At 45.3% G+C, this 27,846-nt stretch overlaps 1 protein-coding gene across 1 annotated transcript; it reads right to left on the bottom strand.

The window, feature by feature from the left end:
• HS6ST1 (heparan sulfate 6-O-sulfotransferase 1) lies at nucleotides 1-26,668 on the bottom strand. Its single transcript, XM_010716625.3, has 2 exons — nucleotides 26,592-26,668; nucleotides 1-6,487 (listed from the first exon to the last, which is right to left on the bottom strand). The coding sequence occupies exons 1-2, from the start codon at nucleotides 26,612-26,614 to the stop codon at nucleotides 5,779-5,781; spliced, it is 732 nt and encodes a 243-aa protein (XP_010714927.1). The 5' UTR covers nucleotides 26,615-26,668; the 3' UTR covers nucleotides 1-5,778.
• Between the last annotated feature and the right edge of the window lie 1,178 nt (nucleotides 26,669-27,846).

Genomic DNA, 27,846 nt, shown 5'->3' with positions numbered 1-27,846 from the left:
TTGGATTTAGGGTTTATTTCATCTGCTAACATTCATTCTTCATCTAGACAAAAAAACAATCAGATGACTATTTTTTTAGAATCCAATCTTTTTTTTTTTTTTCTTGTGGAAGAAAAGGAAAAAAAAATCTTAACACTTTTTTGTTGTTGTTGTTTTGCAAGATGCTTTAAATAAATAGATAAAACTGTAGGTTGTTATGTGGTTTGAGTTGAACTGCTGCCTATTATTTTATTTTTAATCTCCCGGTTGAGGAGAAAAAATCACGAAAACAAAGAGCAAACCATACAGACTGAGCGCAATGGGATGGCTCCACTGCTGCAGAGCAGCTGGATCTGTCTGATGGAAGAAGGAGGTGGGAAGGGGCACATTTCACTTTTTTGTTTTACCCTCAGTCACATGATTCCTGAAAGATAAAAACTGAGTTCCTTGGGAGGTAAAGCACACAACAAAGAGAGGAAGGGGGAAAAGAAAGAGCTCCTGCATTGCCTTTCCCTTCCCTGTGCAGATCACGAAGCACAGAGGAAAGAGGAGACGATGCAGGGAAAGCCTGTGACAAAACCACAAGTATGAAGAATCAGACAGCAGAAGGGACCAGTGGAAAGGCTGGCAGCTGTTGCAGGTTTGCCTGGAAGACTGTGCATAAACAGAGGGTTTTCACACTGAGAGAGTGTGGGGGTTTCTGACTTTTCCTTAAGAAAAAAATGATGGAAAGGGGCAATAAGTTAAATCATATTTTGGTATGTACAAAACTAATCATGTTCAGTAAGCCGTATGAGTATAAAATTCTTCATTATTGTACAACTCTCTCAATCCAGTCTGCAGAACAGGAAAATGGGTAAGAGAAGCTGCGGGGCTTGGAGGAATAAGATACTCATTTTCAAATCGTGCTTGTTTTTCAGCTTGCATGGCTCAAAATGAGAGAAATCCATCACTTGCAGCTGGGACAACACGGGCCTTATACCCATGTGCTCATCAGGACTGTGTTAATCTTGGCAGAACAGTGAATCGACAACACAAGCAGGCAGCTCAGCCCATGCAGACACAAACCCTGCTGCTGTGCTGCTCACTGCCTGCTGCTGGGACGGCCTGGTCCCTGCAACGCTGAATCCTGTGCTCACTTCTGCCACTGGAACGTGATCTGCTACTGTCAGCAGACTAGTCTGCCTTGCAAATTGCTGTAGCGCTATTCTTGTGATATTCAAAATTCCACGGGCTAGGAAGAGGTCTGAGTAGCTCAAAACATGAATGAGAAGCTAGGGAAGCTTGTAACCCTGGGATGTAAAAGTAGGCCAGGCCCTGCTCTGCTCTGCTCTGCACTCCCCCATCACTGCCTGCAGTGCAGTCTGCACAGTGGTATCAGGAGCTCAGTGGCAGTCACTCCCCAGCAGGGTATCCCTGTGGTCCCTCTGCCTCTCTCGTGCCTCAGCCCTGCACTGCCCCTCCTGCTCCCATAGAGCAGTCCTGGAGAGGGGGACAGTCTTCTGCTGCTTCCATTGCCACCCCAATTTTGTAGCCATGGAAGGGTGCAAGGTGCAAAACCACCCACCGAGAGTGTTTTCCATTTACTCAGAGATGTTGGGGATGAAAGGAGAAACTGAAGCAAGGCAGAAGTTTGCACAGATCCCGTGCAAGGAGGTCTTCGCCTCAGTGACTCTGAGCCCAGTGACAGCCTTGGTCTGCAGCCTGTGCAATCTGCGTCAGTCCTCAAGTGTGACTTGGGGTGGTGCAGGGAGGCACCCACCTGGGAAATGTGGGTAGGAGGCCAGCTTCTTCAGTACAACTAGCTGGGCTGTGGCAAGTGAGCAACACAAAGTTTCTTCTGCAACAGCGCCCACCAAGCAGCGAAGTGTGAATCGTTCAGGTGTCTAAAAGCAAAAAAGACCTCTTCCTTCTTAGTGCAGCAGCGTGTGTTGTCCTTCTCACCTTCCCAATGCTGGAATGGAGTCTGCTGGCAAATCCTTTGTGTCCTCATTCGTTTGCATACATGCAGGGCAGTGTAAGGCAGCAGAGCTGAGACCCACTGTCTCTGCCTGATACCAGTAAGTGTATAAAATGCTCCCTCACACAAATACTGCTGGCTGGACAAGCCCTCAGAAAGGCCTCACACACTCCCAGCTCCTGCAAATGCTCTGTGTGGGGTGCCCCTGGAAAGTGAGCCATGGGGATGGATGTGTATCCAAGTGTCTCAGGACCAGGTGAGATCTGAACTGGAGGGGAATCAGCTTGCTGACCCCTGCAGGAGGCAGGTCACAGGGCATGGATGGTCCAAGAGAAACATTTTACGTAGTGCAGAAAGTGTCGTCGTGTCACAGGAAAAACATTTTGGGAGGAAGGGGCACACACTGAATGAGGATGTATACTACCTAGCCACTACTGTCAGGGCCCTTAAAGCCATTGCTCTCCAATCACTTTAAAACTATACACACAATTTTCATGTTGTTTTTGCATCAAATCATCAGCCCTAAAAATAGAATTGTACCACTTCGAACTGTAGTACATAGAAATCACAAAAACTACATTCACATTATGTTAAAATAAGTTCCCTTAAACCCACGAAAGGAAGAAAATAGTGCCAGGTGCACCCTGCAGCCTATGCTGTGGCACACAGCACTTAAATAAATCCAAGTGTGGCAGACAGCCTTAAGCAGACTGGCATGGCAGCCGGGGCGGGGGATGGCTTTTGGGTCATTCTCTCCATTTCTGATACTCAGACTTGCAGCGTTCTATACACCTGCTACTTCGGGATGCCTCTTTGCAAAGGGGGAGTGTTCTAATCCCAGTGTACTGGCGGAGAAGCAGAGGAATTGCCAAGTGCAGGATTGGAACCAGCAAACTCCTGCCTCAGTGCTAAGCTGAAGTCGGCCCTCCTTTTGTGGGTTGAAGTGAAACCCTTAATGAGACTCTGTAGTTTCATTCCTTTTGCTTGTTACTGTAATATATTACAAAGCAAACACTGGAACAAGCTCTACCGACACGCTCCCGGGGTCAGAAGCTGCCTCTGATTTACCGAATGCTGCAGACAGAACCATTAAAATCCAGCTGGCTACTCAAAGCCCGTAATACAGGAACAAATCGGGCAAAATGTACCCAGTTACGGTACCGGTCCCGATCATCTGGAGTCCCATTGACCATCACCTTTTGGCAGACAAGAGCAGAATTTGGCCGTCAGTGCAGATCGATTGGAGCGCTCGCAGCACTGGGGCTGCATGGCTTTGCTGCCGTACCCATTTGTGCATGATGGATCCCAAACACAGGGCAGATCAAAGCAAAAAGCCTCCAGGCAGAGCTGCAAACTGTGCATATGAAATGGATGCTTTTTATACCTAGTGTATTGGTTCTGTTGGGTAAATGGCCCGTAAAACGGCATTTTTAAAATATAAATGTTTTCCTTAGTTACAGCAACACGTGAAAGTGCTGGGAACTAACAAACACAGCTCCTCCCAGTCTTGGAAGTCAGAGATGAGCAAATGGAATTGTAATACTTTCTGCCCCCAGGCCAACAATGGAACACTGCTTTATTTTGCATCTCACATTTCATCCAGGAGCATGTGCTTATGGCCAAGAATACACATCTCCAGAAAGGTGGACCATTTCGTAGAAAAAACCTTAAATACAGTGACTCCACCAGCAAGCAGGGTACCAGCCAAGCCCACAGGAACAGCACTTTAAAATAAGCATGTGAGCACTCTGCAGCACCAGGATGCAGACCTGACCAGCACCCATCTTACATCGACAGGCAATATATCCTTCAATGTCAGTGGATTTTGGGCTAGGTCTGTAACAGGGCTATCTGACCCCAGCATGCTGCTTGTAGGTTCCATTCCCAACTTGTTAGTCATCTTCCCTCTTCTGGAGAAGAACATCTCCAGCAGCAAGGTGTAAACTTCCTTTGCAAAACACAATGTGAATCTGAATCGGCTGGGAACAGTGTGCTCTGTGTGTGGGGCAGAGAGAGAACCAAAGTACAAAACGAGCAGCAGTTCTGTGGATTCGTGTGATGGGAGAGGCTGCAAAAATGACACGCTGAACGTATCAGGTCTCTGCCTCTCCTTGTGATTTTAATACCATAATCGATCTGCAGTTACCACGGCCTTTGAAAATCAAATCCTGTTCCATCTGAGTCATATTTTACCCCAGACAATAGCTGGTTCAGGTCTTACCAGTTGAGTAATAACGGGTTGAGACATGAAGCAGGCAGAAATGGCATCATCTCCATGCTTCCAGACAAACAAAGAAGTGCTTGCAACAGCAAGAAAATAAGCCATACTTCAATTTGTTGAGTGGGAAGAGGAATTAGGGAGGCCATTGTTGTTCTCTGACTGAAAAGTCAGTAAGCTGAACCTGGCTGGACTGTCACCACATCAGAGGATTAAACTTACATGAGTCCCTAAAAACCAGAATTAAAAGAGAGAGTTCTGCTTTGAAAGTGGTCTGAGACTAAAAAAAAACATTATCCATGATTCTCCTTTCCAGTTTTTTGAACACAGCTTGTTCATTTAAAGCTAGAGCTGCAGCGCAGGCACTCTGCCAAAAGACAATGTGCACTATCTCATCATTAATTCAGACCACAGTCAGAAATTTTTACAGCTCTGGAAGAGAGCCCCATCCTGTTCCCATCCTTAAATCAGTTCTAGTGACTTTGCTGGAAGCAGGATGATGCCCATTATCTCTTGATAAAAGCAAGTAAAAATAGCTTTAAAAAATACAGATACGGGTACATCTGTATGCTTGTTGCAGTTAAGTATTCCACATAGCAATGAGCAAAACAAAATCACCCCCTCATCTTGTTGCCATAACCCGTTATTTGCAGGATCTTCCAGGAACTTGTCCTGCAGATTTACAAGGGAGTACTGCTATTCCACTTGTTCTCCCTGTCTGAGTATGTAGGGTGTCACGTGCTGTTAACACATCATACAGATGAAGGAATGAGTGGCAATTGTGTAGGGTGACATTATGACATGGGGCTGCGTCTTTGAGCCTATGCAGAATTTGGTTGGCTTTTAAACTGGTTTGGGACCTGCCTGTGAAATCTGGGAGCTCTGAGCATGAGTTCCCTATTCATTTTATGGTGAAGTTGTGAAGTATGTGTGATACAAGTGCAGTGTACCAAAACTACTGTGCTACGTACGTATCTTAGGCCACAGTCAATTTGCTTTCATGTTTCTTATCCTCCCATGCTTTGCTTCTTCTTTCATACTCACGGTGCTCTATTTTCTGGCAGGGGCTGCCAGCTGAAACGAAGCAACTGCCCTTGTGCTCAGATCTCAGCCTGTCAGCACAGCACATGCTCAGCTGAGTCACCGTTATCAGTTACTTACAAGCAATGCAATCCTCATCCCACCTCTAAAAACATCCACAAAAGAACACTTCCGTTTCCTTGTTTTTTTTTAATTAAGTATTCTGATATCATTATGCTCGGGGAAAAACAGATTTTAAAAAAATCTTGCTTCTGCCATTTGTGTTTGAATTATGAGGATAAGAAACATTCTTTTGCATCTGGCCTTGAGAGGGGGTAACTGCATTTGTGCATTTTTTACCTCTGCATTATAATGTTGACCCTTTTTTATTTTTATGTATTTATTTATTTATTTTTTAAGAATCTCACTGGTCTTGTAAGAAACAGTAAAAAGACCCTACGCTTAAGGAAGCAATCTACCTTCTGTTTTACAGACTTGCTTTTAAATAAAATATTTTTCTGCTGTTTTTGTAATTTTACTTCCATGATCTTTTAAATGGAAACCCTAGAGTATCATTCATTCGTATAAAAGTCTGCCTAGGCTACCACTTCTCTATGATATGGCTCATGTAGTCCTCAGTGGGCAAGCGTCCTTGCTCTTCGGTCTCTTCCTTGGGAAGCGCTTCATTGGACCGGTGAAGAAGCCTCTCTTCCCGATTCTTTATCCTCTGCTCCATCCTCTCTAGCTGCCGTTTGTACTGGTAGCGCTGCTGGAAGAGGTCCTTTGCATAGTCGTAGAGCTGCATGTCCAGGTCATTGAGCTCCTCGATCCTGCGGATGGTGTCATTGTCCACCTCCACCCCTCCTGCCCTGGTGCTGTTGTACTGCATAAAGGGCCGGATGAATTTCAGGTTAAAAGTTCTCTCAAACAGGTACTGAGTCTTTCTCTGGAATTCTGTCAGGCCGAAGAAGGCCATGTCTTTGAGGTTCTTTTTTGCGCTCTCCAGCAGGATCTGTGCTCGCTTGTTCTCTGGGATGAAAGACATGTTGTAGCAGCCCACCAGGCTCAAGTCGGCCAACATCCTCACCTGGCGGTTGTTGGCCAAGTTATAGGGGCAATCCATGAACTCCTGCAGCGTGCAGCCTGACCAGTCCGTGCCCTCATAGCACGATGGCAGTTCTTCAGGGGTCGGTGTCCTGCCATCACACATGTGCAAGGAGGTCTTCCAGGTGGCTCCGCGCTGGACGTGCCGCCATTCGCTGAGGTAACGAGATACGGGGTCTCTCAGCAGCGTGATGTAGTAAAATTTTCTACAAGAAGAAGAGAAAATAAAATAAATTCTCTGCTACTAACAGGAAAGATATTTGGAAATATGAGATCTAGAACAGACATCAAAAAGGACAGAGTAAATCAACATCATGGCATCCACTCCAGTGTACTCTTGGACTATTTTCTTCTTGCAGTCTCCCACACTACGTACTCAGTGCAACATCAGACCCACCTCGCCCACCATTTTAGTCATGCCAAGCAGTAACTCTTTCACCGGTGCAACCCTTTCTAGAAACAGAATACTGCAATGTCAGAACAGATCATCAGGATTCATGTTATACACCAACCTCAGAGAGCAGCTGTAACTTTAGAAGCCTCCTGGCCTTTCCTACTAGCACGCAGGCTCTGAAGAAGCCAAGGCCTGCTCTGCAGGACATGCCCAGGAGTTGCTCTGTTTAAGAGCTGGACTATCACTTTCACTTCATGCAGCTGCTGACCCTCTGCCGAGCTGAAAGCCAGGAGTCTGCACTGCTGAGCAGGATAACGCCACAGGAACATAAGTGAAAAATAAAGGGGAAACAGGAATGGGATATGCTTTGTAGGAAAAGAAGGCCTGAGTTGACAACCAGAGACAGTAGAAATAGACTGTTCTCATTTCAGTTAAGCTGTTATCAGTTCAAACTTAAGACAAACCTGGATACATGAGACTATCAGGGGGAGGACTGCTAGGTAGAAACCTGGGCACTCCTGCAGCTCTGTGTGTAATGAAGCCAGCCCCTAGAGCTGAAAGCAAGACAGCTACTGCCTGCAGAGAGAGCCCCTGGCTCTGGCTCACATCAAGCCTGGCTAAAGTTATGGGACTGCTAATGATGGCAGTTTGCAATGGCCCTGTCCAGACAGAGGGAAATGGGTTGGTTTTTTTTCATTAAATGGCTTGGGACCATAGTGTCCCAGAGTGTTTCTAGAACAAGGAAATTCCTTCTCTAGTTGCTGAAATTGGCAGGGAATTAAATCCACATGTGCTCCTGGTGTGTGGGGCTGTGTGACATGGCACACACAGGAACAGCTGGCTTTGGCAGGGTAATGCACACCTATGGGCTACTGGAAATGCTTTGCATTGGGGGTGGCAGCAGAGTCATTTTCCCATCAGGAATGCATCTTAGTAAAGCTGCTGTGGCTCACTGCTCTGCCAGGAAGGCTCGAGAGAGCTGAACGTGGTGGCTGCTATGAGGGCACTGCACAGTCATATGAGAAAATCAAGATTTTTTTAAAAAATAAACTTTGGCTAATATTAGCACACCCATATTTTCCTAACAACTTCAGTATTATTCTTCCTAGAAGCAACCTAAATTACTGCAGTAAGAATAATTTAATTTAAAGAAAATACATTGATTGCCTGGGAAATCTGATTTTAAGGAATGTTGGTTTTCCCAAGTTATTATTAATTTGCTGAACAGTTGCTCTAAAGCAGTGCATCTTGGTCTTTCCAACAACAGCCAACGGGTGTCACCTTGGGCTCCAGCTTCTCCCTTGTTTTCTGCTTTCATAACTAGGGCTGCTAAAAAACTTGCTATTTTTGGAACCTTTTTTGTCTCTCTTCATAGCCAGAGTATCACACTGTCTAGCAGTGCTGTGCAATGCAATGTTTGGGTATGGGGAGAGGGGGGATGGGGAACAGAGTGCATAAGAGAAACTCTTCCCTTAATTTGACCTCATTTTCCTTCATTTGCACTGCAGCCTGTAAGGATTCAGCTACCCAGACTGTGAAGCAGACATTTATACAGACACCGCTAAGAAAGCTCAACAGATGGGGATAAAATATGACAGTGGAAGGAAAATGGAAGCAGTGATGAATGCCAGATGTGCAAGTGACAGACACTGATGCTAAACACTACCAGCATTTTTTAAATTATGAACCATAGCGGGCTTTTTATTTACACCAGTGCAATCCAAAGGTTGCATCTTTTCCTGAAGCAGGTTGAAGGCAATTATCATCGTGTGGCTTACACAAACAATCAAGTTTCACCTCAGATCATGGACCCACGTGTGAGGCATCCAAAAGCACGGGAGGAACTAATTCCTGCCCAGACCTGCAGCTTATACATGTATGGATAGAGGAAAAAAAAAAGAAGGATTGGTAGACAAGGGAACAATTAGAGAAGGGAAATATTAAATGATTCACACGAAGTCGAACGGGTGGCATTGGCAGAACTGGCATTAAACTCACTGCTGCAACCCTCAGTCCAGTTTGCCATCTCCTCCCCTTTAAGAGCCTGTAAGTACGTAGCTTAACAAACATCCTGCAAAGCTTTTAGGATCCACTGAAATGGAGGCAGCTTCAGCAGGACACAGAGTGTAAAAACATGAATGAGCAAGTACTTCTTTCTTCACATCCGTACTATAAAAGCTATCATTTGAGTTGATGTGATGCACCAGTAGATGAGTTGCCACTGTGATCTCTCTAATATCCATCTCAGAGAACAGAAAATGCAGTATAACAGCTTACATACTGAATATGATGTGCCCCTTTGCAGATCTGCCACGTAGCCAGCTCCCCTCCTTCAAGCACTTTGCTGTCTAACACAGAAACAAGATGCACCTTTGCCAGCTGGAGTATAGGCAGCAGAATCAGGCACCCTGAGGTTCTTTGGGAAGCTGTCCCAAAAGCGTATAAAATAATTTTTACAAGACTCCAAAAAACAAAGGCTACAGTGCAAAAGAATAGTTTAAACTGCCCAAGTTGAGATGCACTGCTGACACACTGGGAGTTGTGCTCCCAAAGCTGCATTCAGGTTACTGGTCTCAGAGGTGCAGGATCATGCAGCTCTCAAGGAAGTGAAGAGCACATCTGTTAGAAGACCAGAGCCTCAGGAACTACAGAGATAGACAAGCTGCTTTGTTCTCAGATGAACGACCAAGGAAGTATTCACCCAAGAAGTTCCTTAAGATAATTAGGTTTCCATTCTCAAACAGAAACCTGGGGATTGCATTCAAGTTCAGAGAAAAATTAGATCTCGTCCACGAGCAACACTGCTATCGATGCTGTGAGCCAGAAAGTCGAGAGAACTTTCTGCCAGCATGGTGGAGAACACAGGCAGTGCCACTTGACAGCACTGCCTTGAAATTTATGAGGAACCGCACAACTAATAAGTTCTCTTTTGTCATCAGAGATAAAATAAGCTCATAAAATACGCAGAGCTGGGGGTGCCCTTCCTTTCAGCATGGTGCCCCAGACAGCTACTTAACTCGAGTGTTCCTAAAGGTTCAGTGCAGAAGTGCAGTCTTCTCATAACCCAGGTGGTTCCACTCAGTGCTGCCTCATAAAAAAACCCAACAGCCCTAGCTTGGTCGTGCCATGCCAAGTCTCACTGGCCTTCCTGGAGTTAAAAACCTTGAGAAAGAAAATGGGCCTTCTAGTTAGTAAGATATCTCCTTCTTCTTCCCATGTGAAGCTGGGCAGGAAAGTACCACTACTCTTGCAGGCTCCCTTTCTATTCAGGAGGCTGTAATCGCCACAAGTGCAAAGAAAAGCTCAAGTCACATCTCTCCCTTTCCTTGCATTATTCTCCGTGGTGTACCCAAAGTGAAAATCCACCCAAAGCTTTTGCATTTGCAACTTCAGCACTGCAACTCTGCTGTGCATGCAAGCTGTGCAACTTTGTCATAAGAAAGAAGCACTAAAATATTTATTAAATAGAGCAAAATATAGTCGTGTTTTTGACAGACAAACCTGTCATGGAACTGAAGTTTCAGAGAGAAAAAAATCCATTATTAGAGAGGAGAAGCAGCCTGTGGTTGCAGCACACAAATACATTCAGGAAACTTGAGTTTAAGGAGCCCTTATGTCAAAGTTCCCCTGTACGCCCCAGACAAAGCTCTCTCTCCATGCTTCCATTTCCCATGTGTGAAGGGCTGACAATGTTTCCTTTGTCTATTTTGGCACTTCAAACCATAACATCTTTTGGAGCAGGGACCCTCTCTTCAGTGATTATGCAAAGCCCCCGCTTCAGCAGGGATTGAGGTCAGATGACAATAGTTAACTGAAGGCTATTTTCATGACACAGTGTCAGGAGCGGTGCCGCCCTACACATTTCCCACCCTGGACCTCTCATTCCCATCTCACAGCACAGCACAAAGCAGCCTCAGTTTTGCCAGCACTGTTTTTTTGAAGGGCCACGTTGCAAACACAGACACTGAATAGATGTGCATAAAAAATAATGTGTTCTTGCAGATCCAAGGGAGCAGCTGAAGCCCCCCATGTATTTTGCCCTAATTCTTGCCAGCAGGCTCCTCAGCAAATGAGGGGGAAATGAAACCTTCCTTCCTCTAAAAAACACAACATTCCTTTGCTTATAACCAGTCAGCATACTTCTGATCGTGACAGATTCTAAGTATGATACTATTGTCTCTAGGCCCATTTACATCTATTCTCTCCAACACTCCTATGTGATACCCCCTTCTTCCTTCCCACCGCTGGTCTCTGACATCTGCTAAGAACTGTGCAGTTCCCAATTCCTTACTGTGATTAAATTCTTCCCTCCCACGCAGCCAAAACATCTCATTTTTTTATTCCTACAGGTTCTGAGCTTTCCGCTGTCCCTCAAAGGAAGAGCAAAATCCTAACACGGCCTTCCTGTGGCGGCCTTCCATCAGATAAAGAGCGAAATAATGATAGTGCTTCCATTCCCATGCCAGTGGGGGAAGGGGAAGGAAGCTGCATAGGTCAGCTTCAACCATACAACCCCAATCTGTCAAAGCACTGTGCCCTCAGGCTATGCTTTAACAAAAAAAAGATATATCTTTCGATGTCTTTGCTCAATGAAGCGGATGGAACAGGGTGTCTGCCAGCTTGCAGGACCAAAAAACACTCTGTTTTGTTTTAAAAAAAGGAGTAATGTCCAATTTATGGTGGGTGGAAGGCATCTCTGCAAGATGCCTTTGTGCCACGTGCCAGGCGCTCTGCACATCATTCGTGCCAGTCCTCCTGCAGCTGTCCCCTCACTAAGACAGCTGGAGAAGGACACTAGTTAGCTCTCACCTCCGGACAGCATCTCCTAAAGAAGCACTCCCAGCCATGATTGCAGCTCGACAATAACTTACTCAGTTCTATGGTCAGATTTCTGGTGTAACACAGCACACCCTCGCTAGAGATTGGAATTTAATATATGTACAATGATTACTTCCTTTGGTAGCAAATAGCCCTAATTTTCCTCTGTCTATTTCCTCTCATCTGGTGTTCATTTAACCTCTTCCTGCATTTCACACACAATCAACTCTCCAGCCCCTTAAGGTCCTGCAAAATAGAGGAATACCCAAAACAAACAAGTCAGCCTGAGCTCTGGAACCTACAGCACAACAGCTGAGAGCTCAGGCGGGTCCATCCCACGCTGCAGAACGCACACCAACTTTTTTTGATTGAAAGAGTGGGAGAGCCAAAATCTATTACATGCTTCTGTCATCCTGCAGGAATTAAATGTGCTGTACTCATTATAGGCACACTTAAAAATACCAGTTTGATTTAACATCGAGTTAAAAAGTAATTTACCTATGATTAGGCACAGATGGAAAGCCACACCTCTCCTTTTTCCTGTTTACTTCCTAATGTTGGGAGGCTTTGTGATGCTGGCTGACACAGCCTTCCATTACAGCCAGGGAGTGCAAAGTTCGTGTGTGTATGTACCTGTGTGTGCAGGACTCAGCACATCTCTCCTGCAAAGGTGGTGGAAAAGGTAACAGAAGCTGACTCTTCTGCCTCAGCTCTCCGTGTTGCGCAGTTCTGATACTCACTGCATTCATAACACACTGTCCCACACCCAGCCCCTCTGTTCAGCTCTTGTGAGGCCCCATCTGCAGCACTGCGTCCAGGCCTGGGGCCCCCAGCACGGGAAGGACGTGGAGCTCTTGGAGTGGGTTCAGAGGAGGGTAATAAGGTGATCAGAGGGCTGGAGCAGCTCTCCTATGAGGAAAAGTTGAGGGAACTGGGTTTGTTTAGCTTGGAGAAGAGAAGGCTCCAAGGAGACCTCATTGTGGCCTTCCAGTACTTGAAGGGAGCGTATAAACAGGAGGGGGAACGGCTGTTTGTGAGGGTGGACAGTGATAGGACAAGGGGGAATGGTTTTAAACTGAGACAGGGCAGGTTTAGGTTGGGAATTAGGAGGAAGTTTTTCACACAGAGGGTGGTGAGGCACTGGAACAGGTTGCCCAAGGAGGCTGTGGATGCCCCATCCTGGAGGCATTCAAGGCCAGGTTGGATGTGGCTCTGGGCAGCCTGGCTGCTGGTTGGTGACCCTTCACACAGGGGGTTGGAACGAGATGGGCATTGTGGTCCTTTTCAACCCAGGCCATTCTGTGATTCTATGATTCATATAGGTTAGTTACACAGCTATTGCTACCAGGTGTTTACCCAGGAAACAAATATGGCCTTACCACCCTGGTGCTTGTGACTATTTCACACACAATGTGCAGAACAGGTACGGACTGAGCTTTAACAACATCTCTGCTTTTCAAGGAAATTGAGCTGTTCTGTGAGCACAAGACTTTCCTGTCACATTGTCTCTTGCAAACAAGTTAATCTAAAAAAAGATACATCACTTCTTAGGAACCTTAGGAGCAAACTGCCAGTTCGTTTTTCAAAATGACATATGTGATGAAAATTGGCCAAAGGCTTGAGGAAAAAAATATGGGGGTCATGGTGAGGGGAGCAGCCGGGGGTGGAGAGGAAGGCATTCCTGAGCCCCGTGGAGCCTCCTGCTCCTCCAGGACCCATTAAAAGCTTATGTTACTTGCACTGCCTATAAACAAGTGCTTTCTTTTGCCATCATAACCTTCCTCACAGCAAGCGCTTCGGAAGCGTTGACTGCTGTCTTGTAGTGAAGCAAGGCACCAAAAATGACAGCAAGTTACAAATCAAATGCCACTGATTTATTACCTTCCCAAGTTTCAGGAGGTTTGTTGTGATTCCTAAGTGACCTTCGTAAACTGACTAATCAATAGCACATCTGAACGCTGACTGACTGCAATGGAAAGTTTCACTGCCAGAGGAATGACATCAGTGCTGGCAGAGGACAGATGTAGAAATATGGATGGCAAGCCCATGCCTATTCTTCACATTCTTTTGCTTTTATTATTACCCCTACTGTCATCAAGGTAGGAAATTTCAGGATGGAAAAAAACCCAGAAAACTCTGCTATTCTCCATAAGAAAAATTTCCTTCCATTCACTGACTGGGTCTATTGCAGAGAGCTTCATTTTTATTGGTTTTGCAGTACACGAAATACAGATTTTAGTAACAGATTACAGCTCTATTTACTATGAAGTAATGTGTTAGAAGGATACTGTACCCATTCCTTCTTTTAGTCTCTTCCTGTTAGACACACTGAAATCAAGCAAGAAACAAATCAACAGCTGGAGAAGAGAAATGAGAGACTCATAATGAGGCATTACACTTTCCATCTCTGTGTAGGAAACAAATTTGAGCCAGACAGATAGCATAAGATGGTTCTCCCTACCAGTAGATTGTTTCAGTGGAGAACACTGGAGGTCCCATTCTAGCTGTAGGGGATCAGTGCTGTTCCCTTAGCAATGGCAGTGCTGGCTGCTGGGCTACCATGGAGGCTGAACTTGGGTGTCGTCCTCCTCGGGGCTGGAATGAGTTGATATAGAAAGAAAATCCGCACAGCTCCTCACTGTGTTTGCCTTGGGAGAAGAGAGTGTCAGGGGTTCACCCGAGTGTCAACACGGAGACAAACAAGGGAGTATATTAACTAATGAAGAAAGCTTCCTGCCTTGATCTCTGCACGCTTCAGGATGCAGAAGACAGATCAGGATACGGCCACACAGGAAAAAGAAAATCAGAAGCGAGATGAAATACTGCAAGGACAAAGCAGAAGTACTGACGCAAAATGCAAAGGCATGTTATCTGAATTAGCTGCAAACAAAGCAGATAGGCTGGAATTTGCATTTTCTTTTGAACCATAGGGCAGCTTCCCTTGTGAATCACACCAGCTCTGCTGGCAGCAAGGTTCAGGAAAGATTCAGGAAAAGGCTAACAGCCTGACAGATAGGAAGTCTGCCTCCTTGAAGATAATTAAATTATAAAGACACCATACAGGGAGACTAAGGAAGCAACAGCAGAGGAGCAGATACTGATCACTTCTGCACATGAGAACTGAATTCCTTGGCAATGGCCTGCCTTGGCCCGAAGGGATGCGGTGTGTCGGACAGCTGCAACAACCCGCAGCCATCAGGTGCCTGGGGCTCCATCTCGTCCCAAACAAACTTGATAAACGACGGCTCGTGTTGGGAAGGCTCGGGAAAAGGGACGGAGTTGCACAGAATTTGGAAACCAGCTTAGCAAGCCCTAGACATCCAAGGAAACACGGTAATTCTCAGCTGGCCACAGCATGTCAGGAAACAACGCGTCCCAAAGAAGAAAGGCACAAAGAGCAGCAGAAACCACTCCTGCAAGCAGCTGCAAGAACTCATTTCCAGAGATCCCAGTAGGCTGTGGAGGGCTGCAGGCAAAGGAGACAGCCACTGCATCCATGTCAGCTACACAACATGGGGCCCTGAGCAGCGCGGGGAGGGGACCGGTCCTAATTCCATTTACTCAGCTTCTTCATAAACCCAATGCAGGGAGAGGTCCTCACACTGCTGCTTTTCTTGTGAATAGCCACGTTAGTGGCTTATAAGCAATACCAAAGCTCCCTCATCTCAATTAACTGCCTCTCCTTTGCACAGGAATAGCAGATGCTGTCAAGCAACAAACAGATAATCCTCAGAAAAGCAGAGGTACTAATCAGTTGCTTTTACATTTAAGATCACTAGGAGTTGCCACTGCCTAATGCTGTTTTTCTAATTAATTGCACTGGAATGCACTTAAGCAAGCCCCGGATCAAAGAATCAACTGCACAGATTGAAATAAATCCTGTCTGCTGCTAATGCCTTGGAAATGGATGACTTGCTAAGCATTCAAAATCCCGGGTACCAATGGTTTAAAACTACAAATAGTGCAAGAATCCTGCAAAGGAATAGACTTAAGAATAAAGAGGAAAAGGCTTTCTTCTCTTACTTTAAACAAAGGCAATTGTTGAACTAATTTATTTTGCAGTTCGTATATCTTAAGTTCCTTATTCTCTGCATTCCTAGCACCAGAAATCATAATGCAGAAGTGTCAATTTTCACTGCAGCAAAACTCTATCATCATTATAGATTTATTTATTTTTATTCACTTTAATGAAGGATTGAAATCTTTTCAAAATAATGATAAATAAAAATGACTGGGGATGGATGTGTTACCGGCTGGTGCAATAAATCACTGTCTCTTTCTGCACGAGTCTCTCCCATGGTTTAAAATATCATCAGAGTGCCTTTGATTGATTTACAATTTAGTAATCCAGCCATCATCATCCATAATTCCACAATAAACCACGCCACTTCATGTCACTGCTACAGATGTTCAGAAGTTCATTCCCTGCCTTTTAAGAGGTGATATCTAGACAGCAGCTGCAGACACCAGGATTAGCTGGGGAAAAAAAAAATCTGTCTTCAGACAGTAAAACATCCCATTTTCCTATAACAGTGCCTTGCCTTTAAAGCTGAATGGCGCGCTGGCAACCTGGATACATCCACATCCAATTATTAAGCACCAAATCTGTGTATGCACACACACCGTGTTCCAGGAGTAACAAGATGCCTGTGCTTCTGTCTGAAATCCGCTATTTCCTAGGAAATCAAGGCACTGTTAGCAGCCAGATGTAAAGCACCCATGAATGGGCACGCAGCACACAGCAGCTGACCTCACATGGGCCATGCCAGCCCCATGACAGCCATGCTGCAGAGCCAGAGCTTGGGAAGTGCTCTCACTGCTCCTGAAGGCAGTGCAGAAGGGCCTGCAGCTGCAGGGAGATGCTGCTGCTCCTTATGCAGCACCAGCACTTCTGAAAGCACAACTGGGGACTTCATGGTCATCGTTACCTTTTTTTCCCATAACTTACTGAACTCAAAACAGTAGGTTAAGTCTTGCTTTCCACTTCTTTTGTTTAAGCCTGAAAACAACACAGTATGAGCTTGGCTTGCAATTAACAGTTAATGCTGCTTCCCAAAGAAGTAGAAAATCTGTAACGTGCACAGTGCAAGGTGCAGATATTTTACACCACACAGCACCAGCAGGTTCCCGCAGGCTCAGCAGCCAGAGTTCATTGAAAGCAGGCACACAAACATCCAGAAGGAACTGTCAGAGTTACAGCCTAGGTCACAGCAACAATTTCTCTCCTAAGTGAACCACCATGCTGAGGAAGCCAACAAACACTGCAAAACCCATTAGTTGGGCAGTGCCGGAAAGCACTGCTCCACATCCATCATGTGGCCAGGCCAGCACCCTGAGGTGACAGTGACCAGCTCCAGGTACATCAGCGACCAAGGATGCGGTGACAGGAGCCTCTGCCTTCCTCCTGCCTGTACCTGCAGGCATCACACAGTCAGACCCGTGGCTTGGCTCCTCACAGGGGTGTGGGAGCCTTCAACATGTCAGCAGCCACAGGCTTTCTCTGCTGGGTGATCCCTCAGATCAGTACAGGCCGAAGAGCTGGCAAATCAGAGAGAACTTAAGCTACTGTGGATGTCCTGCTGGAGGGAGGGATGTCATGCCTGGCAAACACAGCTCCTCCAGCCTCCAATGGTGCTCAGTGAGGCTGTGTGCCCCGTGGCAACTTGCAGTACATTTGTTAGTCTTCTGCTAATTAGCTAGCAGAAGAGCAGCAATGTGCTGAACATGACTTCGAAAAGCAGCTTTTGATTCAGAAGTCCTTGCGTGGTTTTCTTTTTTGTTTAAACACAGATCAAGATTATTGCCTACCCTTCCATAGGAAGTAGTCTGGAAGGCTCCCAACTCCCCTGCAGCTCCACTGCAAATGGATGGAACGATGCACTTGGATGTGTATGACACAATTCCCCAAAGCACTGCCTGCAAGTGAGAAGGAGCAGTCCTCCTGCACCTCCTGCAGCCTGGGAGCACCCAGCACTCCAGCACAAAGGGGAAGTGAAGTTTGGATGGAGCGGCCCTGCTCCCACTAGATGGCAGCTGCCTGCTGCAGAATGGCGGGTGATGCTGGCAGCATCCACGGAGCCTCCCCAGGGCAACACTAGTCTTCCCTTCTTATGGGATCTGTTGTAAGCATTACATCTGAAGGCCACAAAAGTGCAGTTTCATGTCATTGGCTGGTGGGGGGGGAGCAGTAACTGAGTGCCCCCGCTCCCTTGCAGGGCAGCAGTGCCAGCCAGCAGAGCCACAGGTTTGGCACAGTGCTGCAAGCATGAGCTCAGGCTGAGAGCATCCTCCCAAGGCAGGTTGCTGCACGCACAGCCCTCCTCCCAGGTGTTTGTATTTCCAGTGCAGTTGTACATACTCACTGCTTACTGAAACACTGCATGCAAAGTGCCCTCGGCCTGCAGGTCAGGCTGCACACATAACCACGAGGCACTGGGTTTTGTGTGGAGAGATTACCATTCCGTACCTGCTGAGCCTCCTGCTAAAGTCTCTCCCTCAGGCTTGACTAAGAAACTTCACTTCCAAAAAATGAACACGGGGTATTTCGCCCTCATTCATTACATAGCAAAGTTCTGCTGGCAGAGCCGTAGCTGGAAGAAGTAAGTAACAGAAGAACACTGTCAGCCAAAGAGCCACGCCAGCAAGAAGCTGTGGGTGGCTATCTACACAGCTGTGGGCCCAGCTTATTCTGTCCAGGGAAATGGGTTAAGTTGCAGAGGCAGAGGAACGCTTGCCAGCGTGAGTTCTCTTCCAGAAGGGGTTTATCAGCACAGCTCCACTGAAATAATCCCATTTTGAATGCAGGCATGTCCTTAGTCTCTCTGTCAAAACAATTCATCACAGAGAAAAAGTTTCTCGTGTTTGGTAAATTTTGGAACAGGAATGTGGCAACTGAGATCCCTAACCCATGCAGGGCTGAGACTCTGCCCGCTGGGACCTGCTCCTTCAGACTGCTGAGCAGGGAGAGGCTCTCATCACCGCCAACCAGGGAAGGATGAGAACTGGGATCTTGTTTTAAGAGGCTATGCTTCCAGCCCAGAGCCATCCAGCCCCCTGATGTCTCCTCACATAAGAATTTATCTTTCCTCTGAGTACTTTTGCCAACAGGAGCTGGGTGGGGGGTAGCAGGGTCATTGCAATCCATTCCTTTGAATCCCCTGTGGAATCTCAGCCTGGCGTATTTCATTTTTTCATCTTAAAAAGATGGGTGTGTACATAAGAAAAAGATCTGGAAAACGTTTAGCATCACAGGAACTGCCAGCAATGCTTCCTTTGTTCGCTCCATTTAGCCCGATGATGTTTTTTATCATCAATTAGCTCAAGCAGAGAAAAGCTCCATCTCTCAGCCGACTGTGGGACACAGGTGCTGGGGTTCAAGTTGTCACTGTTCCTCTCTCTGGGAAGCCGGGCTGATGCTTGCTGTGCATCCTGTTCTTCCAGTCAGCCTGGGGACAAGTGCCAGAGCTGGCACGAAAGGCATGTAGCGCAGGCACAGAGAAACCAAAGGTAAATTCCTCCCACTCCATGCTTGGGCATGGCGTACTTGTTACTACACGCTTGTGTGCCTTATGCCAGATCTAACAAAGCAGGAGCAGGAGCAATCGTTGAGAGGGACAAGGAAGGGGGTTGCTAACACTGAAAATGAGTATTGAAAGAATCAGTACAGCAAAGATTTGCAGTGCTCACTCCAGGGAGACAAGGTCTTCCTACTGGAGAATCCCCTGCAGGGAGGAACAGCAGCAATAAATTTGGAAAAAAATAGGAAAAAAAAAAAGGGAAGAAATCCAATCACATACTGTATATTTAAAAATTAAAAAGACTACCAGATGCAATTACATTCATGATTAAAAGATCTAACAGAAGCATATTTAAATTCATTAACTTAGTCCACACTTCTGTACCTCAGGAGACCAGCTGCTCCTGGAATACAGGGCAGCAAAATACAAACTACATCTTGCTTGTATTTGATCAAAACCTTTTGAAAGTTTCAATGATCTGGCTGTTAACATCTCTTAGGTGATAATTAGGCTCTAGGGGCAGCAAACATTGTTTGGGAGAGAAAACGCACAGTGGAAACCTAAGTAGTGGAGCCTTCTGCTCTGCTAAAGAGCCAGTTATTCCACTGTATAAGAAGAAAGCAGGCAAGGGCAAAATGGGGCCATTTTCAAACAGTGATTCATTTTGCCTGCGTGTATCAGCAATCAGCAGATGATCACCTGTGTAAACAGTTTACTTTAGATTTTGCTCATTTCTTGCAGCACGTATTTTAACCAAGAGATTGTAGCCCTTGCACGCTGCGGTCCACTAGCACAGCTCTCCTCCAAAAGCAGACGTGGAGGGGTTCTTCATACAGCGTTTGACAGCTGCTGGGTAGCAGCTGGGCTGGGCAGACCCTCACCAACCCGCACCCTCCCAGGCAGAGCCCTGTGCCGCAGGGTGAGATGTGGGTGGGGAATTTCAGGAGGTGCCTGGAAGAGCCAGAGCCTCTCTGTGGCTCCAACAGCAGGGCACATGATCAACAGTCTTAGGATGGTCCACAGGAAGGTACTAAATGAACAGCAGAGGCACCGACTTTCTCCCTTCCACTTGCTGCCGTGGGATCTACTTCCCAGTGACTGGGCAGGAAGAGGCTTAATTAAAGAGAAATGGGAATTTCTGTTTATGGCTGGGTCTGACATATCCAAGAGAAGTGTTTATTTCCATATGCTGTATCTGGCTTTGGTCTCCTCCATGCTGCAAGGCAGTGTCCTCCATATAGATGCTTTCCTTCTCAAGGGAAATAATTTTGACAGTTTGAGTCAACTTGGGTCTTTCCTGTTCTTGCACAGTCCCCAGCAATCAAGTGCAAGAAACACCAAAGGACACAGCTGACCTTTAAGACAGAGAGCTACAAGTGTGCCTGAACTGTCATGCAGATGTTTTCAGGGCCCCTTCCTGTGTTTTACTCCGGTGCACTGCTTACAAGACACAGCAGAGCTCTGCAATGTGGAGCTGCCTGCTCTCCCTCTGAGCCCCTGAGAAGATGCACCATCCCCAAGAAGCTGCAGTTCTGCTTAAAACCACCAAAGACCAGCAGATTTAGATTCCATCTGTTAGTGCCACACAAAGAGCATTTCCGCCCTGTCTGCAGATGTAAATGAAGAGCCCGGTTTCTTTCTGCACCACCAAAGAAGCCCTGATGATATGCACACGCTATGTCGATACGGCACTGCTCCACTCTGCTTTGTTTCTGAATGAACAACTGGAGAGGTCTATTTTGTTTTGCTTTAAAAGTCATGCAAGACAGCTGACTTCCACTGACAAAAAACTGAAAGCCAAGAATAAGTCAGGTATTCAGTCACAGCCTCAAAATGTTCCCTGTTCAAGCACGAGTGTGTCAATAGCTCACAGCTGAGGATATGGAAGTGAAGCTCCTGCAGGGGTTGGAGGAAGATGCTCTTCCATGACTCATCAGGCATCCTTCCAGCAAACAAGGGCATAATGGTGAATGACGGGATTAGTCAGAGAAATTGTACCGTGACCAACAGCAAGAGGAAAATATAAGAAAGAATAGGGAAGAATATGGAAGGCAGCACCGGCTGAAAAATACTCAATTTTCAACTCAAAATATTTTCAACTAACTCAACTGTAGGCACTTGACTTCGGACAGGTTTCCATCTTTGAATAAAGGCTTTCTCAGTTCCTCATCCTCATGAACAGTAACTACATTTTTTCTTTGTTAGATGTAAGAATATGTATCATAAGTATGACATCATGTTTCAAATGCATGGGAAGATTTCCCCTTACTGCCATAGTTCTGGGACAATCCTTAACATGGCTCCAACGGTAAAAAACTACATGCTCGGGTCCCTTTTACTATGGAACAGCTTTCCTGATCGGGATCCAGATTTCAACCTGAAGTTACTCACAGCAAAGCCTGAACATTTTTCATAGAATAAACATGCTATGCATGTGACTTAGAAAATAAGTGGATCAAGTTTAAGTGAGGAATTTACATGAGATTCTGAGTGGGTTTTCCTCTTCCTAGAGTTCTCTTCCTCAGGTGAAAAAGGTTCTTAGATACAAATAATCAACAAGATGTCCATTAATACCACAAACACACAAAAATCCTGTGGATGAAGCTTCCAACAGCGATCGGGTACCAAGAACCCCTTGCAAAGATGGATGTGCCTTATACTGTTCTCATCGTCTGAGCGCCTGCTGTGAGACTTGAGATTGGGTACTGAAGACGATAGATGGCAGATTTACGAATCACATTTCAATTTGTTAACCCAAAGAACCTTCAAAAGCTTTTATTACCTTTCCCTTCATCAAAGTTAGTGGTTATCCTTGAAAACAGATAGCTCCATCTGCACTTTTATTCATCCCCAATGAATACGTAGCTTGCCTTTAAACATAGATTCTCATCTGAGCCTTAAGAAGTAGGAAAATATTCTTAGAGAAAAACTCAGAACGATCCCGATGACAAGGTGGGAGGGATCAGGAAGGCAGAGAAGAAAGGAAGAGCTTCAGATGAGTAGTGATTAAATTTGTTAGATTACATTTCCAAAATTACCTAGAGTATTGAACATATCAGCCTTCAGTTCAATGTTAGGTCAATCTGGTTGTAAAACAAAACAAAGGGCTTCCCTTTTAAAGCAGTAAAATAAAAAATACTAGACATCTTCTGTTTTAAAAACCGGGAGAAAGGGATGTTCTGGTTGAACAGCACAGTTAACTCTCTTTTTGGCCAACATCTGGGATGAGGTTAGCTGCACTGGTCATCACCCCACAGGGTTCTTTTTACTCTTGTACCTACTCTCATCTTATTTTTCCCTTTTTCTTTACATGGACAAGGTTTCCATAGGTCTTACTGAAAAAAATGCATTCTACTCCAAAAAGAAGAAACCAAAACATTTCAAATGATTACCAATGATAAGGATGAATTACAAACCTGGCCTGGCTGCAAGCTGAAAGCTGGACACCTCAGGAGTCGACTTTCACTGCTAACTAGTAACACCAGGAACTTCTGTCTGCATGCTATTTCAACACTGGCACTTTCTCAGACACTGATAACATGGTTTAGTGGGAAATGGTGGTAGTGGGTGGATGGCTGGAGTCGATGACTGTGGAGGTCTTTTCCCACCTTGGTGATTCTAGGATTCTACAAGTAGGACCCCAATGATGATGTCACCTTCCTGCTAGAAAGGGAAGATATGTTCTGTTGAGGATGTGTGGATCCATCAAATTGTTCAAAGGTAGAGTTTCTGAAAACTCCCAGCTGGAGCTGTTGTGCTTTCAGTGCCTCCAGCAGGCTTGTCAAGCTATGTGAATGCCATGAGACCCAGGAACTCTTACCCAGTTTGTCCTGACTTCCAGCAGTGCCCAGCCACCCCGTGCTGTGGTTCTGCTGGGTTGGTGTAGAGCTGAGGGCTGCTCCTTGTTAGTTTGACAGGGAAATCAGGCAATAAGGGATCACAACAACATGCACGTATCTCATAGCTTAGGCAGAGGCTGAGTGACCCATATTCTTTGGAAGGACAACTTGTGAAAAAAGAAATTGTCAAAACTTGTGTACAGAGCCAAACACTGTTCTCTCCATAGAATTATGACTTATTTGCCATTATTGCAATGTCAACCTTCTGTGCCCAGTTTATTGCCTGGGACTCCGCTGATCTCATTGGCTTCAGCTGAAGCACTGGGGACTCCCAACTGTTCTACCGCAGCCAAGAAAATTAAATACTCTTCCCTTGCTAATTCACTACAAAGCTAAAAGGCAAAAAATAAAAGTCTTAGTAGAAAACTGGTGCCTCTTACTTCAGTCACTGCTCTGCCATGACAATACAGGTTTCCCAGTCAGTTCATGAGGAATCTACCAACTCCATAATCCCTCCTGCCCACACGGACAGGCAAAGTGGTTTTTATGCTGTTGTGACTGGATGTTATAAAAACCAAAAGATTTGTGAATTGCCAGATTCAGAAAATTTGACTCAGGCCCCTGGAAAACCACTGGGCCAGCTGAAAAATTCCACCACTTGAGGCTGACCTCATTCTGTTCAGCTCCAAGAACTCTGGCACTGGACTCCAGGATCCTTCTAGCTCCAAGCCATTCGCTCTAACTACACTGGAGCTGCAGGAGGTGTCCTCTGCCAAACCTCCATCTCTCACAGCAGCAATGCCTCTGTTCATCAGCAAGCAGTCGTGATTTCTGTTAGTTGTGGCCCAGTTACAGTCTATTTTAGGATTTTCAGAAGCTGTTGAAAACTAATATCCTCTCACTCCCTCCTCCTAGAATCCCATTTATCACTCTGCCTCCTGCACAGTTACAATTCTCTCTCTCTTAGCTGGCAATTTCTTTACTGTGATAGGAATTTTGGATGACCCTAAGGGTTTGTAAGCACATGGGTGCAGTGGACCAAACTAGAAAGTGATAAGGGAAGATTTAAGCAATTGCAATTGCTATGCTGAGGGAAATTGCACTAATTAAAAGGAAAAGGGATGGTAAATAGTGAGAGACAAAATATGACGATACTCATAAGATACTCAGAAGCAGTAGCACCCAAGCAGCAGAGACTTGTGATCTGTCCTGCCTACAGAGCAGCTCTCTGAAACAGGGCTATGAAATAATAAGAATGAATAAGTCAGTAACATGTGGATTCGTTCTCCAAACGCATTCAGTGCCGTGTCTGCTGATCTGGAGTATTTTCAGCACATTTTTACAACTGTGCGCACCACAATCACCACAATTACAAAAATGGCAGTAGAACTAGATTTTGCCTTGTGTCTCAAATACAACTTGTTAGCCAAGCTTGATTACCAAGTCTTGTCCAAGATGGCACTTGGTTAGCCACATGGTGGCACACATTTAGACAATCTGCACACGTACAATAGCAGAAATATTTTGGCTTACAGAATCTGCATAACAAGCAGTGATGCTTAAGACAGTGTTGATTTGGTAGCCAAATACCAGACTCTATTTGTTAGTCCAACCTAAGTTCTACTTGCAATATCATTTGACTCACACATGACTGCTAATCTAACTTACAGGTATACTTAAACAAAAGCAAATGCTAATTACAAATAAGATGTGGAAATGAAAACAGGTCTGCAAAGGAAGGGAAGCTTTTCAGAACCACTGTACTAATTAGACACCACTGTTTCTAAATGTCAGCTGTTAGTTACTGAAGTCTTCCCATAGGCCAGCTCAAACTTGCACTAAGATAGCTGTGGGATACAAGAGTGCACACACGAGGAGGAGGAACTCAGTCTCTCCCAGGGCTGCTGCCCCTCAGGCTGACCTCTGGTGAAGTAAACACTTCTCTCTCCAAACCCAACAGGGCTCTTTCCCACAGGAGGTACCAGTCTTGAAACGCTGACAGTGCACTGGTTCAAAAAGCCAAGGAACACCATATTCAGGGGATTGCCATTTGGTATAAAGCACTGGTGCGCTGGGAAACACAACTAAGCACCAGTCTCCTTTTCTGCTGTGCGCTGTGGCATATCCACTGCCGCAATCTAAAAACGCGTAGCATGGGTCAGGCAAGGGCCAGAGGTAGCTGCCAAACACTGCTGATCCCAAATCTGCCTTACGTCTGGCGAGTGGCACGAGTACAAAGGTTGTTTTAAGTTTATGGGCTGTCAGTGGCTCCTGTGGACCAATAAAGCACCAGGAGATCAGCGGTAGCGTGTAAAGAAACCCACTCTGATTCCCTTAAATTAACAGTGGGGAGCCACAGTAAAGACTCGGGTACAACAGGGTTCCTTCGCTCTGTTGAGATAACAGCTCAGTGATCAGCTGTTCTGCTGACCTCACTGCGTATCAGTGCAGACCAAAGCTGCCACGAGACCTTTGGCTCTGTATGGAAAGGCAGTGGAAATATATACACTGTATAGTCAGTCCACCAGGTCCTGAAACCCCACATAATGCCTAGTGGACTAATTATACAAGCACACATCTCTGAGCTTCTTACTTCATGCCACTTGCTGCCTTGCTTTCAAACAATCAATATTCCCTCTCCTTTTCGTGCACATTCATATCAAAACACAAACCAACGGACAAAGCCAAAATGTCTCAAATTTTCATCTCATTATGGGTGTCTTCCTTGCAGCTCGCTCATTTTACTCTCTCAGGTACGAGCACTCCCAACAGCAGGTTTCCAGAAGCAAATGAGGCGAGCTAAATTACTGGAGGTTTACCAAAGGAAAAGGAAATAAAGACCTCAAACACCTCGTGGACTGTTCTCTCCCTCAAATCAGTAGCTTGTTTATTCTAATAATAATAAAGCAGGAAGAAGGATGCAATTAATGTCAAGCACAATTCATTCCTGTTACTTTGAGGTACTAAAATCAAAACCAGGAATTCTGACTGTGAAGCAACATACACACAAAAACACAGAAAACTTTTGTATGTAGGATTTTTCTAATTTAGCAACTTCCATGTGCAATGTGAGCTGCTCAGCAAATCGAGGCAGGAAATACATTAACTGGAAGCTCATTTAGGGCAGAACTATTTTACCTCATATTTGAAACTATTCCACCAGGTTATTTCACTGCAGAAAAGCAGAACATTTCGGAGAGGAGAATGAGTTGCACTATGGGGAAGGGGAAAGGAGGAGATTTTCAACTGTAGGTTTCTGCTAAAATGGAAAGGAAGCTATTTCTGGTGGAACGGACTCTCTCCCACACCCGATTAATGGATAAATCGTGTAAGAAAAACGTCTCCATCCCAAGGCAGACCCAATTATGTTCTGCATTAAGCGAAACATATGGGAACATTTCAGTATAAACAAAAACTGCACTGTATGAGCTTTTTCTATGAGCTTTCCAGTTCATTTAACCCTTGCTATGGTGCACATTAACTACAGACTAAGGTTACTGGTATAACACTCCACTGAGTAGTTTTTGGCTGCGACAACTCCTAGATTTTATATTGCAGAATTGAAAGCCTACCATCAGTCCTGTTCTGTTCTTTATACCAGGTTTTTCAGCAGGAGGAGCTAGATGTTGCAGTGAGCTTCCACAACAAAGCCTATTTTTTTGAAAAGAATCATGGAACACTTAAAATTCATGAGAATTATGATTTTAAATGCTATTAATGGGAGCTCAGGCTCCAGAATTACCTGGCTGCTTTTGAAAACACCATCACCAGGTTCTTGCTTCTGCCCGTTCCTGACTGTGCTCTTGTCCACCTTTGCACACCAGCCTCATTAAACAGCTGCACACACCAGCATGATGAATCACCACCACTCTGATCTTTGAGCAAGTCCCAGAGCAGCCAAGCCCAGCCCTGCTGAGATCACCAGCTGTACCATTGCTTTTTGGTGACGTGGACAAGGAGCTATCGAGTTTTAAAACATTTTCTTATGCTAACTAGAACTATATTTCAATACTAATACTTACTGCATTAACTATTTTATTTATGCCTCAAAAGTGAAACATTTGTTTTCTCTTTTAAGAGCATGCTGACATTAAATTAGCAAAAGTACCTCCAAACTCTTGCTCCTTCTGACTGCTAATGCAAGCAAACACCTGCAGCTGCTGTGAAAAGCTTTGTTTTTGTATTTTCCACCTGTGTGTGTGGCACGAAAGAAGCTTCCCAAATCAAAGCAGGAGTTCCTTCTGCCACGGAGAACAAAGGGAGAAGTTTCTCCAAGTCAGTGCCACGGTACTGAGAGCAAACATGCTGATTTTCATTTCCTGACCAAATCTCAGCAAAAACAGGAAATTCTTAATTTTACTGTCATTCATAGAAAGTAATACCATGGAAGCCTACCGCAAATCTCCATTCTGATTTCTGAATTACATGGGCTGTTGAGCTTCTATGACTTAATACTGCTTTGAATTCAGCATGTATTCCTGAAAGACTCTTGTTTCAATTTAACCGCTGTCAGCAGCGCTTAACCCACTGCGCAACCTCAGTTTAGTCTGACTGTGTCCACCGTTAGCTTTCAGTTATAGCTTTGTCTACAAGCCTACTGCCAAATTGCCATTCCTCTCACAGCCTGCAAATCAATGGACCTTTAAACTTAAGCTCGAACTCAACGGATTGCACTTTGCAGCTTTCATCTGAAAGCCTCTCTTCCAGCCTTTTCATCTTTCATTTCACTGGGCCACGTCAAATGTTGTTTGGATGAGCCTCGTGCTCCTGTGTTTGGGGTGTAAGCACTGTTCATAAACTGATCCCATCACGTCAGTAAGCATTCACTCTCTGACAACAGTGGAAGTGAAGCAACTGTATGATGAAAATACTGACAGGGATGTTCTGGACACAGCATCACATTTTGTCAGATGGAGTAACAGTGCCCCAGATTGCTCAAAACTGGAATTGAGGTGCTACAGCGTTTGGTTGCTTTTTAATTTGGCTGGGTAGGTGAA

This window comes from Meleagris gallopavo, chromosome 11 (assembly GCF_000146605.3).
Source record: "Meleagris gallopavo isolate NT-WF06-2002-E0010 breed Aviagen turkey brand Nicholas breeding stock chromosome 11, Turkey_5.1, whole genome shotgun sequence".
Taxonomy (NCBI): Eukaryota; Metazoa; Chordata; class Aves; order Galliformes; family Phasianidae; genus Meleagris; species Meleagris gallopavo.
The sequence above is the reverse complement of the archived record's forward strand: the minus strand, read 5'-3'. Positions and strand labels throughout refer to the sequence as shown.